The 17,721-nt window shown below is 36.1% G+C and overlaps 1 protein-coding gene across 7 annotated transcripts in view; it reads left to right on the plus strand.

Moving 5' to 3' along the window:
• Brinp3 (bone morphogenetic protein/retinoic acid inducible neural specific 3) overlaps positions 1 to 17,374 on the plus strand; it is a 406,844-nt gene extending 389,470 nt beyond the window's left edge. For 2 of the 7 annotated variants that reach the window (NM_001357571.1, NM_001357572.1), the window contains exon 9: positions 15,903 to 17,373. In NM_001357571.1, coding sequence (NP_001344500.1) covers positions 15,903 to 17,019 — 1,117 coding nt within the window. In that variant the 3' untranslated portion in view covers positions 17,020 to 17,373. Of the gene's footprint in view, positions 1 to 15,902 lie in introns of all 7 variants that reach the window. The other 5 variants (NM_153539.3, NM_001145807.1, XM_030252958.1 and 2 more) reach the window with 3 other exon arrangements.
• The last annotated feature ends 347 nt before the right edge of the window (positions 17,375 to 17,721 follow it).

A 17,721-nucleotide genomic window follows, 5' to 3' on the forward strand; every position in this document is an offset into this window, starting at 1 on the left:
CATTGCTTAATTAAAAAGATCTTATGAAACATAATGAGTTTAAAGCTTGTGGAATTAGCATATTGTGAGCCACCTTTAAAAAGATATAACTTAAAAATATTTTGACTAGTATACAGTTCTTTCACTATCATAAACATGCATGAATATACACTAATCACACACACTGAACTAATAATTGTTTATTTCCAAGAGAATAATGTTTTCTAGAGTCATGTGCACTCATTTACACCTGAAGGTTTGTGGTACAAGTGTCCATAGCACTCATGCTTTGACTGGATGCCATCTCTACTACAGAACAGATTCACAAAAGCTGTAGCACTGAGGATATGATTCTACAGATATCTTTTAGATGGAAGTTGATTTCAAACTTGCCTAGCTTCAAACAACCATTCAGCACTAGTATCTTCATCTACACTAACATTTTAAGATAATCACTATATAATTTATAAAAATTTATAATCAGTATATATATTTATAACATTTCTTGAATACATAAATGTCACATAATTTTTAATAGTTATATAGTTTAAGTCAGATTTGTCACAGCAGAAAAGCTAGGTAAAAACCAAATTATTGTCTTATGAATTCTCACCAGTGGTAGAATCAGAGCCAGAATTTTTTTGATTTTTTTTCCTTCACAATTAAGATATTCTTTATCTAAATAACTTATAGTTGTTAAACCTGCAAACTTAGCAAGGAATCTGGTATCAGATTCTTTCCAGTATAAGGATAACTTTATCTTTGAATGATAATCAAAACCTCCCAAATATCTCTATATTAATCTTTCTTTGTTATCCTGTATCTATCACCTCCATTTAGCTATATCATTTCAAATATTCATTAATTTGTCATCATTTATTTTGCAATTATATTTGTTCTTCTAGTTTATGAGTTTGAACCTATAATTTTTCAAAATCATTTTTACATCTATCACCTTCATTTATGAGAAATAACAATGCAATCATTATTTCCAAAGGCTCCTGTTCACTGTCACTCCAGAAGGACACAATAGGTTGAGTGAAACTTTGCAAAATCTTAAAATCAATGAATGATACAATTTAGGTGACTTCTACTTGTTAACACTATAGGTAATAATTGGTGGATATTTTATTTGTTTGGCATCTAAAAGAATGATTATAATAGTATTGTGGTATTAATTATCAAGATGTCCTTTTACTCACACTTGGCCCCTATGCCATGATGCATATCCCTCTTAAAGAATATCCTTGCCTCTTAGAAGATGATACATGGTGATTTGGTAATTAGAAGAGATGATGCTAAATACTCAGACAAGTTGCTCTAGAACCTGGCACCTTATGAATGAGCAATGGAGAGAACATAAGAGGAAAATATTGCCAATGTTTGAGAGACTTTCTTTGTTTTTCTTGAGTATTGATATATATTTGAAGTCACAATCATGAGGAAAGTTTACATATATAGTATGGTTATTGGAAAGGGGTTTCAGCTACTATCCCAGAGGGATTATAGATAGTTCCATAGAATATTATTATGTTTTTTCTAAGTAGAAGAACTTATTATACATTTAAAATAAAATTTATCTGAAAATATGATCAAAATATCTTAGAGTCAGTGAAGCAAATAGTGAATTGACTGTAACCAGAAAACAGGTTGAAGATGTAGAGGGGACAATACTCTAAAATTCTTTGGACACCATGCTTGAAATGTAGTCTAAATGGAGAAATAACTCTGCCATCATATTTTTTTTAAAAAAGCCTTCTCTGTTGATGTATAGGGGATTACTGGTGAAAGAGACACAGACAATGTAAAAGCAGAATCATTAGGTCAACAGTATAGTAGTACTAGATGATCATACTGAAATGTTTATAGTTAATAGTTTTCAATGTCCACACTAGTAGTAAACTGAGTTGATCATTTGAACAGAGGTAGAGAATAGCTGAGATAGATATAAATATAGATAGATACATATACATGTACTTTGTAGTTTCCATTACCCCTCTTCAACCTTCAGGCAGACCCTGATACCAGCCACTGCCCTGATTCCCTTGGATCTGACACACACACCCACACACACCCACACACACACACACACACCCACACACACACACCATATACACGCACACATGCATGCATGTGCACGCACACACACACACACCACTCATTTTTAACCTGCCCCATGGCTCAGCAGCTGGCTTCTTCTAAGCCTCCCATGGCTAGCGTGCCTTTCCCTTTACTCCTTGCTCAACACTTTAAATCTGCCTTTAACTTATTTGCCTGGTTACCTCCTCCTTGCTCAATACCCTACATGCCAGGTGACTCTTTCTCTATCTGAAGCATAGTGCATACCCTTTCCTCCTCCTGTGTCTCCTGGCCTGCCTACAGGAACCTGGAAGTACCACTTCTTCTGTCCAGCTATTAGCCATTAGCATCTTTATTGATGAAAAACAAATTGTAGAAGAGGACCTTCAGTGTTCACATGCAGATTCCTGATCAAAGCATCAGAAGCACTACCTACAGATGTGTGTATAGATAGATATATGATGGAGATAGAGGTTAGATATTGATTAGATACAGGTATGGATATAGACATATATGATTCAATGTAGGATATGAGTATTGGTATGGGTATGAATATGGTAATAGATATGGAGTTGTATATTTTGATGGATATAGTAATGATTATGGATATAGATGATATATATAATATATGTATATATGTGTGTGTTATGCATATATATGTGCATGTTTGTATTTGTATGTGTTAATAAGAAAACTCATAGAGAGTGTTAAGAGTTTTGACATGACTAATGTTTTAGAACTAATTATAGCTTGTAGGGATGAGGAAACAATTTTATGGGCTCCCATGCATTTATTTTACCTTGTATTTAATAATGTTTATGTGGCCTTCATCTGAAGAAAATGCCTACAAGGGTCATTTTGATATGGGTTATTTTTTTTAGAGATTAGCCTAAGCCTATTTGAGGAGTCATGACCAGAGAGAGTAACATTAAAAATATAAGAATCAATATGATTCGTCTTTAAATTTGGCAACAGGGAGGAAAAATTTAGATATGTAATTTGGCTAGAAAACTGTTTTCTCTTAAGAGTCCCTAATAAAACTGTCTGGATGGCAATGTGATGTTTATGAGGAAAGTTGAAATTTTGTGGGTTTTTTTGTACATGTTCATATATATTTGTCTATATAATTCAAAATTAACTGTTAAGTGAGCTATTTTAATGTACTTTATGTTTTTGTGATAAATATTCTGAGCATAAGAGCAAGGTAGAGGGGGGATATATTTGTTTGATTTACAGTTTTCCCAGGTCACAGTATGTAGAAGAAGGAAATCAGGGCAGAAACTGAAGTAGAAACCATGAGCCTGTCTCATGCTCAGCTAATTTTTTTACATACTGCACTTACCTAGGGAATGGTGTCACCTGCAGTACACTGTCCCACCCCACTCCCACTCCCATCAATCATCAATCAAGATAACTCCTCAAACATGGAACAAGGCCAATATGATCTTGACAAGCCCTAAATTGAGTTTCTGTCTTCCCAGTTGAGTGTAGGTTTTGTTAAACTCAAACGTTGAAATTCAGTTTGTTCTTGTGAATATATTAGCATTTCTGACAACTCCTCATAGATCCCACTCCTCACTAAGCAATTCTCTTCATATTCTTTCTCTCTCTCGAAGTAAAGCATAAAGAAGCAACATGAAAACAATACTAGGATGATAGAAAAAAATAGGTTATAGGAAAAATGATCATACCTCTCCTTGCAGTTATTAGTTGCAACAAGCTTCTGGTTAGGGGAGAGAATTTTCCCACACTTGCCCTTCTTCACATTGGAAGATATTTGTCTGTTCTATGTGAGTTCATATGTGCATGGGCCTCTTGATGTCTGGAAAGTATTTCCTCAAGGTTGTCTACAAAATGTGCTCCTACAATATTTCTGTCTCTTTTCTCCATGTCCCTACTGTTAAGCATCACAGTGAAGGTCACCAACATTGACTCCTGGGAGCCTCCCCCTTCCCAGTTCTCAGGGACATCCTAGAGATTCCCCCATCCACCCAATCTCTGCAGCTACAGATTTCTGTTCATTCTCCTGTTTTTCTGGTCCTCTCTTCTGTCTCTTACCATTCCCCTCCCCCTCCTCTCACCCACCCAGGCCCCTTGCTTTCTCTACCTCTCATGACTATTTTGTCCTTCCTTCCTTCCTTCCTTCCTTCCTTCCTTCCTTCCTTCCTTCCTTCCTTCCTTCCTTCCTTCCTTCCTTCCTTCTTTCTCTCTCTTTCTTCTTTTTTCCACCTTTTTTACTTTTATTTTCTTTTTACTAATTCTTTTTCTTTCTTTCTTTTTGTTTGTTTGTTTTGATCTGATTTGATCTAGGTTTTTTTTTTTTTTTTGGTTTTGTTTTTGTATTAATTTTGAGTCAGGGTTTCTCCCTGTAGCTTGGTATTACCTGGAACTCATTCTTTAGATAAGGCTGGACTTCAACACACAGAAATCTGTCTGTCTCTGCCCTCAAAGTGCTTGGATTAAAGGCATGCAACACAACACCCAGCTTCAAAGAATTCTTAGGCAATAATACACCACAAAAAGGTGGTAGCAATTTAGCATTTGACATGAACCATTTTTCATTTTGTAACTCTAAATTTCCGTGTCTGTAGGAAATGAGAATGGAAGAGGGTTTATATATTATCTCTTGTAACTCAGATACATAAACATAGTATCTACATTTCTAGTTCTTTATATTAATCATGGAGATTAGTGTGTATTTGTGAAGTACTCTACAACTGCCCTGTATCCCCAAATTCCTCAATTATCTGCATTCAAAGTCAAACTAAGTGCCTAAAGTGGACTTGAACTCACACAACTTCAGTACTCCATCATCAATCTATGGGTAGCTGTGATTATAGGCCTGTACCATGTGCTTTGGCCTATTTAGAATTCTTCTTCTACTATATACATATTGGAAACCTAAATGTGAAATTTTCATTGCACTAAGAAATTCTCGGATGGCATTTTTGGGTAAATAGAAAAATTATATTTATTTCTACTATAATTTAGGTTATATCCTCCTTACCTCTCAAAAGAATATATATACATATCCAGGAAAATATATCAAACAAGCACAAGAATAGATTATTCCATTTTTTCACATGTAACTTTAATCAAACAGAACGTTGTAGGTTCTGTTTCTGGTTCCCATTCAATTTCATTGTGTTTGTTATTTTAAATTATATTTGGACTTTGTCTATATATCAGTATAATTTTCTTGTTGGTAAAATGTCATATTAACCCTATATTTCTAGTAAGATGTTTTCTTACATTATATTTTTGATTGTGATTATAATTATTATAGTTTTATTTGAAGTTGCATTTATAATTTACATTTCAGAGACTATTTTTAAAGTGTTCTAGCTCCAATGCAGTCAATACCACATGATAAGCAAAGTGTTCTACTATGGATCGACACTCTCATTCAGTGCAGAATATTGCATTCATCTATTAAGAGGTTTGTTTAGATTACAAAAATATTAATAGTGATAAACAAAGGTCTTATTAGAGACAGATTGATTTACCCATATACCTAGGCCAATTATATAAAATTTTTATATTTTATAAAAAAATCCAGTTATACATGATTATTATTGTTCCAGGAATTCTCTCATGATCGCTTACACAATCATATTCATTGTCTCTTGAACTTTGATTAGATGGTATTATATTCAATATACTGTCATATGTCATGATTTTTTTCATTTAGCTAATTTTTTATATTGAAGCTTTCATCAGTAACTTTTTTTTATAACTTATAAACATACATGTGAAGCATTAAATACATTTATAGCTGTACTTTATGCTAAAACCTTTTTTATTTATGATGTTTTCAAATTTAGGTCCAAAACACAGATTAGATAAAATATGAGGAAAGTTCCAGGACTGTCATTCTCAGCTCATGCTATGTCTGAAAGAGAAACAATGTCTTCAACTCTGTCTCAATCCCAGTCTCTGTTTCTATCTCCCTCCCTCCATTCCTCCCTTCCTCCCTCCCTCCATTCCTCCCTCCCTCCCTCCTTCTCTCCCTCTCTCCCTCCCCCTTCCTCCTTTGGCTTTCCACTTTCCATCTCTCCTCTCCATCTCTCCTCTCCATCTCTCCCTCTATCCTTCCTTCCCTCCCTGTCTCTGTCTCTCTTTCTCTTTGACTCTCTCTGTGTGTATGTATGTATGTATGTATGTATGTACGTATGCATCTCTTTCTATCTGTGTATATGGGGAGGGGGTGTATGTGTATGTCTGTGTGTGTGTGTGTGTGTTTGTGTAAAAGTCACTGTGCAAAAAGATAGCTTGAAAGTGAAATTTGCTTTTCTCCGAGTGTAAAACTATGTCCAAGAACAAGATTGTCCTGTGTCAATTGTATCAGCTTGAGGCCTAGGCATCACTGCCAAGGCTGAGATGTCCAAGTCTGCGCAGTGGAGTGAGGACGGAGTGTGACAGCACATTACACAACCTGATCAGTGTGTGACTGAGCTAACAATCAGCTTATGATTGTTTAAACGGCTGTGGGTATTTAATCCCCAGAATTTATATTTAGTTTAAGGTATTAAGGCCTAAGAAGGACAAATCTATGAAAGCTAAAGTGAAATGGCCTTCCAAAAAGAGTAATCCTTAATTTCAAAGAGATATGGAAATTATATTATTTAGGTTTAAATTTTCGGATACGTGTTGCACAGATTTGAAAAGCAATAAAGGATTAGAATGGTGGAATAAAAGACCTTGGAAATAAGATTATTAGTGCTCAGAGAGGATTTAACCCTGAGAAGAGGTAATTGTTTTTATATCAATCTATGTTCTAATACATCATTGAAAACTATTAGCATCTACAATATATCCTCAGGAATTGAGCTCTCCTGTTTGCACAAACTTTTGAGGGCCTTGGAATCATCACAAGATGACATCATGTACCTTGGAGTACAGTTCAGTTAATGAAAGGCTACCTATTGTAAAATTGGAATGTAGGGATGGCGTGCAAAATTAATCATGAAGACATGAATTGTTAAAAAGAAATGAAAATGCTCGTTTTTTTCTGAGGAAAATGCAGATATAATAAAGAAACTGCCTACAATGGCATTTCCTTAAATGCTGAGGGAGTAACAGCAGTGCTGATCACAGAAATAAGATTTTACATTTCTTTCCTGTTAATTCGGTGAGCATGTACTGTATCTACCCCACTATTATTGTACTTTGATTCTTAAAACATCTCTCTGTCTTATTTTGTTCTTATGTTTTCATACATGGTAAATAAAATAGGTTTCAAAGTTGGTAGTTGACCCTTAAAAATGCTTTTAAATAAACTTCCTGCACTTTGTCTACTACATCACAAATGAAATAAGTATTTTCTGTATCATTGATGTTGTCTTATACGTCAATAAATTGATATTTCCCCCATGGTCATCAGTTAGACATTTTCCTTCTATAATGTTGAACACTTTTAATACCCCTACAGCATTTTACTATAAACTTAGAAATATAATATTTAAAAATAATGTTTATAGTATATTTTATGAGTTTTTTCTCTACTTTAATGGTCAATAGACGTATGCCACCAAGGCATTAAAGTGTATGGCTCAGAATTCAATTTTTATATTATACTAAAACATTACTAATAACCATGAAGAATATATTTAGCATTGTTTTTTAGTGGTTGCAAAAACCAGTGACTGGCTTTTGTGCGAGGCTTGCATGAAAACAGTAAACTCAAAAGATTTACCTTCCCAAGTTAGTGTAAAAGATAATTTGTAAATCATTTAACTGATTCTCGGTTGTTAAATAATATTATTTATGCCTAAATAGATTTGAATTTACATAATAAGTAGTTTTTCTCTTTGTAATGCTTTTCTCTATAAACTTTGTGAAAACTTCGTTACAGAGCAAACTCTTTTCCTGATGGACCGCAGATTTTCCTCCTTTTACAATGTCTGCATACTTAATATTGTTCTTTTCCTGAGTTAGTCTCCAAGCCTCTTTACTATGCTTTTCCACAATCCATAATTTTCTACAATTTTATTCTTTTTAATCTTCCTTTCCTCCCAATCTTTTCTACAACCATTTCATTCTCCCTTTATTCTATGAACTACTTTCTTCATGATTTTACTTTTATTCGTCTTTCAGATATTATATTTCAACAAAATTTTTCCTCTTCTTCCTCTTCCTATCCTCCTGTCCTCCCATCAGAGAAGAGCAGGCTCTCAGGGATGGCAACCCAATCTGGCATAGCAAGCTACAAGACCATGGAGATGCTGTCACATCAAGACTAGACAAGGCAACCCAGTTGAAGGACAAGGATCACAGAAGCCTGTAACAGAGTCAGAGGCAGCCCCATGTTCACACCATTAGAGGTCCTTTAAGAGCACCAAGCCACCCAGTCATCAAATACATGCAGATGTCCCAGGTTTCCTGATTCCTGCAAGTCCACATGAGTTCCCATCAGTTAACTGATACTGTGAGCCATGGTCTCCTGTCCCATATCCGTCCTGCTACAACAATCCCTTCTCTCTCTCCTCTGCAAAACTACCTGATATCCACCAATTGTCTGGATATGAGACTTGGCAACTGCTCCCATTATTTGCTGTATGAAATCTTTCTGATCTTTTCAAAGGCAATTCTGCTAGGCTCTAGTCCCAGAACACTGTAGTTCAAGGTTCTCTGACTGGGCTGGTGTTCTGACCCCTACACCTGAGGTTTGCATGGCAACAAACAGAAGATGGCCAGTAAGGCTCCATGTCCCCCATTACCAGAAATCCCTATTATGGTCACTCTGTGGTTTTTACATTGTAGCATGTCTCCATTTCCTGACTGATATGGGTCCCAATTTCAATGACCTTTACCAGAAGTTTGTACCTCCATCCCGCTCACCTGATCCCTCCTTGCTCCTAACTCCACCCACCCACAGTCCACCCACAAAATCCGTTCTATTTCCCCTATCCAGGGATATCCTTGTGCCCCCCTTAGGTTTCCTTGTTACTTAACCTCTCTGTGTCTGTTAATGTTCACTTATACGTGAGTACATAACATAATTGTCTTTCATGGCCTCCATTTCCTTACTGAGCATGATTTTTTTTTTCTAGTTGCATCTGTTAGGCTGCAAAATTCAAAATGATACTTAAAAAAAAAAACAAGTTAGAAATATTGTGTAAAGGTAACTTTATTTTTAATCCATTCATCAGTTGAAGGACATCTAGGTGGTTTCCAGTGTCTGGGTATTACGACTAAAGCTGCTATAAGCTTGGTTTAGCTAGTGTTCATATAATAGGATGGAGCATCCTTTGGGTATATACTCAGGAGTGGTATAGCTGGATCTCGAGGTAGAACAGTTGCCAATATTCTGATCAACCTTTCATATTAATTTCTAACATGACTATACAAGTTTGCACTCACACTAGCAGTCGATGCATGTTCCCCTTGCTTCACATCCTTGCCAGCATGAGCTGTTGTGTGTGATTTTGATCTAAGCCACTCTGGCAAGTATATGTGGGAATTTCAAAGTCATTTTGATTTAAATTTCCCTAGTGGCTGAAGATGTTAAACATTCCTTTAAGTGTTTCTCAGCAATTTGAGATTTTTCTGTTGAGAATTCTCTGTTTAAATATGTTCATCCTTTTTCTAATTGGATTACTTGGTTTGTCGATGTATAGTTTCTTGAGTTCTTTATATATGTTAGATATTAGCCTTCTATCAGATGCAAAGCTGGTGAAAATCTTTTTCCATTCTGTAGGCTGCATTTTGTCCTCTGCATTGTGATCTTGGTCATACAGAAGCTTTTCAGATTTAGGATATCCCATTTATTAATTGTTGATCTTAGTGTCTCTGCTGTTAGTATTCAGTTCAGAATGTTGTCTCCTGTGCCAATGCAGTCAAAGCTATTGCCACTTTACTTTCATCAGGTTCAGTGTATCTGGTTTTATGCCATCTTTGGCCTAATCGTATTTACATTTTGTGTAGGGTGATAGATATTAATACCTTTGCATCCTTCTACATACCTACAGCCAGTGAGACCAGCACCACCTGTTGAGGATGTTTTCTTTTTCCATTGTATGCTTCTGCATTTTTAAATCAAAGACCAGGTGTCCATAGATGTGTGGATTTATGTCTGAGTCTTTGATTTGATTCCATTGATGAATATGCTAGTGTTCGTGCCAATATTTTGCAGGTTTTATTACTATATCTGTAGTACAGCTTGAAAGCAGGGATGGAATACCTCCAGAAGATTTTTTTTTTGTCAAATAGTTTTAGCCATCCCTGGTATTTTGTTTTCAAAGATGAAGTTGAGTATTGTTCTTTCAAGACCTATGAAGAACTATGTTCTAATTTTGATGTGGATTGTGTTAAATCTGTACATTGCTTTTGTTAGGATTGCCATTAATAACATGTTAATCCTAGTTATCTGTGGTTATGGAAGATCTCTCCATTTTCTGATATATTCTTCAATTTCCTTCATTAAAGAATTGAAGTTTATATCATACCAGTCCTTCACTTGCTTGATTTGAGTTACACCAAGATATTTTTTTATCACTTTTGAAAAGTGAGGTTTCCTTGATTTGTCTCTTACTGCTTTGTCATTTATATATGGAAGAGATAATGAGTTTTTAATTTTAATTAAATTTGTGTCCAGGTACTTTACTGAAGATGTTCATGAGCTATAAGAGTTTCCTCATAGAACATTAGCAGTCACTTAAGTATACTCTCTTATCATTTGTAAATAGAGATACTTTGACTTTTTTCTTTCTAATCTGTAACCCCATTATGTCCTTTAGTTGTATTATTTTTCTAGCTAGAACTTCAAGTACTATATTGAATAAATATGGAGAGAATGGCCAGCCTTTTCTTGCTCCTAATTTTAGTGGAATTTCTTTGAGTTTCTTTCCAATTAATTTGTTATTGGCTATCACTGGCTGTAAATTTTCTTTAATATATTTATGTACGTCCCTTGTATCCCTTAACTCTCAAAGACTTTCATCATGAAGGGGTGAGGAATATTGTCAAAGGATTTTACAATATCAAGTAAAAATAATTGTGTGTTGTTTTTTCTTTCTGTTTGGTTAAATTGTGAAATACATTGATTTTCATACATTGAATCAGCCTCCTAACACTGGGATAAAGTGTACTTGATCACTGTGCATGTGCTTTTTAATGTGTTCTTGGAATCATTTTGCAAGTATTTTATTTAGTATTTTTTTTCATCAATATTCATGAGAGAAGTTGGTCTGAAATTCTCTTTCTTTGTTGAATTTTTGTGTGGTCTGATTATTAGTTGACTATGGCCTCATGAAATGAATTTGGCAATAGTCTTTCTGTTTTATTTTGTGGAATAATTGGGAAGCATTGGTATTAGCTCTTCTTTGAACATCTGGTAGAATTTGTGCTTAAACCCTATGGCTCTGGGCTTTTGTTGTTGTTGTTGTTGTTGTTGTTGTTGTTGTTGTTGTTGTTGTTGTTGGGAGTCTTTTAATAACTGCTTCTATACCCTTAAGGGTATAAAGAGATATATAATTTAATAATTATATTAAATTATGAAAAAAATATAATTTAATCTTGATTTGAGTTTGGTAAGTGGTATCTATCAAGAAAATTGTCTATTTCTTTTACATTTTCCAATTTTGTGAAGTACAATTTTTTTTAAATATACCCTAATGATTCTTTACTTTCTGCAGTGTCTGGTGCTATGTCCCCCTTTGTTTATATGGATGTTCTCTTTCTATCTTTTAGTTAGTTGGGATGAGAGTTTGTCTATTTTATTGATTTTCTCATAGAATCACCTATTTGTTTCATTGATTATATGTGCTGTTCCCTTTGTTTCTATTTTATTGTTCTCAGCCCTCGATTTGATTACTTTCTGCTGTCTGCTCTGTTGGGTATGTTTCTTCTTCTCCCTTTCCTTTTCCTTTTCCTTTTCCTTTTCCTTTTCCTTTTCCTTTTCCTTTTCCTTTTCCTCCTCCTCCTCCTCCTCCTCCTCCTCCTTCTTCTTCTTCTTCTTCTTCTTCTTCTTCGGTTTTCACATGTGTTAACTTGCTGGTATGAGACTCTCCAATTTCATTATGAATGGACTTAGTGCTATGAGTTTTCCTCTTAGCACTGGTTCTATACTATACCATAAGTTTGGGTACAGTACATTCATTTTCATTAAATTCTCAGAAGTATTTAATTCATTTCATTTTTAAATTTCTGACTTGACAAAGTAGTTGCTCCATAGGAAAATGTTCAGCTTCTTTGAGTTTGTAGCTTTTCCTCTGTTTTTGTTGTTGAGTTCCAGCATTGATCCATATTGAATGATTAGAATACAGTGTGGTATTTCAATTTCCTTTTGTGTCTTGAGACTCACTTGTGACTGAGTTATTACAATTTTGGCGAAGGTTCCATGGATGCTGAGAAGAAGGTATATTCTCATTTGATTTGGTGATACAGTGTATAGATATCTGTTAGGTTCACTTAATAGATTTTTTCCCCCCCTCAGGTAAGTTTTTGTTTGGATAATCTCTTCATTAATGAAAGTGGGGTACTGAAGTCTCCCACTATTAAAGTCTGAGGTACAATATGTGATTTAAATTTAGCAATGTTTCTTTCATAAATGTGTGTGCCCTTGTATTTGGGCCATAAATGTTAAGAATTAAAAAAAAAAAAACATCCTGGTGGATTTTTCCTTTGATGTGTATAAAGTGTCCTTCTACATTTCTTTTGATTAATTTTGGTTTGAAGTCTATTTTGTTAAATATTAGAGTAATATCTAAGCCACCTTACTTCCTGGGAGAATTAACTAGGAAAATCTTTTTCCATCACTTTATTCTGAAGTAATGTCTATTTTTGATATTGAGGTGTGTTTCTTGTGTGCAGCAGAGTCAGGGATTCTGTTTCTTTATTCCAGTCTATTAGCCTATGTCTTTTTACTGGGGAATTAATTCCGTTGATATTGAGAGATGCTATTGACCAATGGCTGTTAACTCCTGTTAGTGGTGGTGGTGATGGTAGTTGTCATGGCAGTGGTGATGGTGGTAGTGGTATTCCATATGTTTGTGTGTATGTTTGTGTCTGTGGGTTGGTGGTTGGTGTGTTGGTATATTGTTGCATTTGTGTGTTTCCCTTTTTTGTGTGTTGGTAGTGTGGGATTTACTGCATATGTTGTTGTAGGTGCAGTTAACCTCCCTTGATTAGAGTTTTCCTTGTAGTAGCTTCTGTAAGGTAGGATTTGTGGACATATACTGTTTAAATTTGGTTTTGTTATCAAATGCCTTGTTTTCTCCATCTACAGTGATGGAAAGTTTTTCTGAGTATAGTAGCCTGTGCTGGCATCTGTGGTTTCTTAGTGGCTGCAAGATATCTGTCCAAGGCATTAAGCTTTTACAATCTTCATTGAGAAGTTGAGTGAAATTCCAAGAAGTTTGCCTTTATATGTCTTTTTGGCCTTTACTCTTACAGCTTTTAAAAGTCCTTTTTTCTATGATTATTCTGTTGTGAGGAAACATCCTTTACTGGCCCAATATGTAAGATTACATTTACAGACATGTCCTTCTTTATGTTAGAGAAACTTTCTCCTATGATTTTATAAAATATATTGTCTGGATTAGTTTTGGTCTTTTCATAGTGTGTCAAATTTCCTGGATGTTTTGTGTTGGTAATCTTTTAGGTATAACTTTTTTTCTAACCAATGAAGCTATTTCTTCTGTTGTATCTCCAATGCCTGAGAGTTCCTCTTTCATTTCTTATCTTCTGGTGGTGATGCATGTGGCTGTAGTTCCTGTTTGCTTACCTAGATTTTCAATTTTGAGAATTCTCCCAGTTTGTGTTTCCTTTAATTTTATGTTTATTTTCACATATTGAACAATCTACTTTACCTGTTTGGGTTTTTTTTTCTTCCTTTCTTTGCATTCTTTATGGATTCATTGATTTTCTCCAAATTTTTACTTGTGTTTTCATAATTTTCTTTAGAGAGTTTTTTCCTCTTCTCTTTGAGTACATCTTTCATCTGCATAAATATGGATTTAAGGCTTGTACTTGTACTTAAGCTGTGTTCATATTTCCATGTCTTGGTGTCCCAGGGTAGCAGGGTTCTGGTGGTGACATATTGCCCTGAGTATTGTTGACTGTGCACTTACACTGGAATTTAAGCCAGTGACTGGGATACTGAGATAAGGAAGGGAGTGGAATTTGTGGGCACTGACTGAGTAGAGGAGGGCCAATGGTGCACTACCTGTCTGTGGCTCTGGAGTCAGATCTGGTGTCCTGTCCAGAGGGAGTCTATGCCTGAATTTACTTATTTGTACTTTCTGACTCACTTGTCATGCACCTCCTCTTCAAACTGCCTTGCCCTGGACCTGTTCTTTTCACTGGTGTGGCCTGCTCCTGGGAAGCAGAAGTGTTTCTTCACTGGGGTCTGAGGCACAGCAGCAGAAGGGGATGGACAGTGTTGGGATGTGACTGGGAATTGTAGAATGAGTGTTTAGGAACTAAATCTAGGGAGTCAGTCACTATGAACTGATCTTAAGTGAATCTCAAGACCAATGAAATACACTTGTTAAAAAGCTGCAAAGACCTACCTGATTCCCATCAATATGGTAGAAAATCTATAGGGTTTAATTCTTAGTGATCACTCAAGATCAAAATAGAAGGTGAAGAATGGAGGGAAAGAAACACAATAGAATAAACATAGCAATTACTGTCTGCACCTCCAGCTTATTACACAGAAACTTATAACTTTAATTTATAACATTTGGGCACACTTGTAAGAAGAGGTTTTCTTTGTTGTTGTTGTTGTTTTTTTTTTTTTTTTTTTTTTGTTTTTTTTTTTTATGGAGTTCACCATAAAAGTGTTTAGAAAATCTCAGAAATAAAATGTCGTAGTCCATTTGTGACTACTAAAACAGAATGCTGCAGACTGGCAAGTAAATAATGAATAATAGTAGTAGTTGTTGTTGTTTCATAGTTCTTTAGCATGATATTCAAAACCCATGGGCGAGCAGGCTAAAGTATATTTCTGTTGTTGTTATTGCCCTTCTTGTTATTGATGGTGGTACTGTTGCTGTGTATCCTAGAGTTTTCATTTGTTCTTTTTTTTTTTTTTGCTTTAATTTTTATTGGTTATTTTATTTATTTCCATTTCAAATGCTATTCACATCCCAGTTTCCCCTCCACAAACCTCATATCCCCTTCTCCCTTCCCTGCCTCTATGAGTGTGCTCCCCCACCTGCCCACTCGCTCCTGCCTCAACATCCTAGCATTCCCCTACCCTTGGAATTTCCACAGGACCATGATGCTCCCCTCACAGTGATGCCTGATAAGGCAATCTTCTGCTACATCTCCAGCTGGAGCCATGTGTCCCCCACCCCAACCCCTCGCCATGTGTATTCTTTGGTGGGAGGTTTTGTTCCTGGGAGCTTTGGAGGGTATGACTGGTTGATTTTCTTCCTATAAGGTTGCAGGAATTTATTCTCAGGGACAATGAAATAAACCCATTAATGAGCATGTTAAATCCCAGGACCAAATGGTTTCTCACAACATCAATACTTTGAAACAGGTTTCAAACAATAGAATAGTCTTTGGATTTTGGTCAGTGGTTTTTGGTGTGAGTAATATTCAGGAGAAAATTGTTTGGTTTTCTCTCTCTCTCTCTCTCTCTCTCTCTCTCTCTCTCTCTCTCTATCTCTCTATCTCTCTCTCTGTGTGTATGTGTGTGTATGAGTGTGCATGTATAATTGATCATCTTTATATTATTACTGTATGTAGATCTGGCAATACATGCAGGGAGTAGTAAGCTGGTATTTACTTTTGGTCAGTAGACACATGTACACACACACAAACACACACATACACAAACACAAACACACAGGATCTAAGTATTCATATAGATTTGTTTTGTTTTATATTTCTAGAACATCAACCTACTGGCTCACTCGCATCCAGTCTTTTCTCTACTGCAATGAGAATGGCCTTCTGGGAAGCTTCTCCGAGGAAACCCACTCCTGCACATGCCCCAACGACCAGGTAGTGTGCACAGCCTTTCTGCCCTGTACTGTGGGCGATGCCTCTGCCTGCCTTACCTGTGCACCTGACAACCGTACCCGGTGTGGCACCTGCAACACAGGCTACATGCTGAGCCAGGGACTCTGCAAGCCTGAAGTCGCTGAGTCAACCGATCACTACATTGGCTTTGAGACCGACCTACAAGACCTAGAGATGAAATACCTGTTGCAGAAAACAGATAGACGAATAGAAGTACATGCCATCTTTATCAGCAATGACATGCGCCTCAACAGCTGGTTTGATCCTTCCTGGAGAAAGCGGATGCTCCTGACCTTGAAGAGTAACAAATACAAGTCCAGTCTGGTCCACATGATCTTGGGTCTCTCTTTACAGATTTGCTTAACTAAAAACAGCACGTTGGAGCCAGTGCTGGCTGTTTATGTCAATCCCTTTGGAGGCAGCCACTCCGAGAGCTGGTTTATGCCTGTGAGTGAGAGCAGCTTTCCAGACTGGGAGCGGACTAAGCTGGACCTCCCTCTACAGTGCTATAACTGGACACTGACTCTGGGAAACAAATGGAAGACATTTTTTGAGACAGTACACATCTACCTGAGGAGTCGCATCAAGGCAAATGGCCCCAACAGCAATGAGAGCATTTATTATGAGCCTTTGGAGTTTATTGACCCATCCCGGAACCTGGGCTACATGAAAATCAACAACATCCAAGTGTTTGGCTACAGCATGCACTTTGACCCTGAAGCCATTCGGGACCTGATTTTGCAGCTGGACTACCCTTATACTCAGGGATCCCAGGACTCGGCACTTTTGCAGCTACTAGAGATAAGAGACCGTGTAAATAAACTCTCCCCACCCGGTCAGCGCCGCCTGGATCTGTTTTCTTGCTTGCTTCGTCATAGACTCAAGCTGTCTACTAGTGAGGTGGTGAGAATTCAGTCTGCTCTTCAGGCATTTAATGCCAAGTTGCCAAACACAGTGGATTATGACACAACCAAATTATGTAGTTAACCATAAATGTCAAGCACAACCCAAAATCTTGAAGGAGTTTTTACAGTGCTTTTGTGGAAGTTTATGTTTGGAAAAGTAAATTTAAATTGTCTTTTCAATATCTGTCTTATATCAGTCAATAACGTTGGATGGCAATTTACACACATGAACTTGCTGACAATGAATATATTATACTACAGTTTTGGTTTATGAATGAAATAAATACTGACACCAGTCTAGAAGACATTCTACTTTTTACAATAAATTTCATTTGTAATTTTATATGTTCCGTGGCAATGCTTTTGTGCATTACATCCTCTAGAGGGAACATAAAAAGATACCAATAAAATTTTGTAGCTGAACAGTTATTAACAAGAAGTGCTGTGGGATTCATTTTTTCCATGAAATGAGTTCTATTTGATATAGTTTGTAGGAACCTGGGGAAAATTCACAAGGCCTTTTTAATGGAAACAGTTAAGGGTTCCTTTTGATCATCTTTTCTGAAAACCCCAAATAGGTGAACTGCTTGTATGCAGCTCCCTTCTTTTGGTGAAGAGCCGAATATCTGAAGGATATTTATCTGCTTCATTTAGAAACTAAAGCTAAAACTTGTCATCACTAGGATTGTCATACGAATTAATTCTTAAATAGATATCAATTCATTTCAACAAATATACAACAAAATTAAATGATTACACACCTAAGTACAAAGAGCATAACCCA

This window comes from Mus musculus, chromosome 1 (genome assembly GCF_000001635.26).
Source record: "Mus musculus strain C57BL/6J chromosome 1, GRCm38.p6 C57BL/6J".
Lineage (NCBI taxonomy): Eukaryota > Metazoa > Chordata > Mammalia > Rodentia > Muridae > Mus > Mus musculus.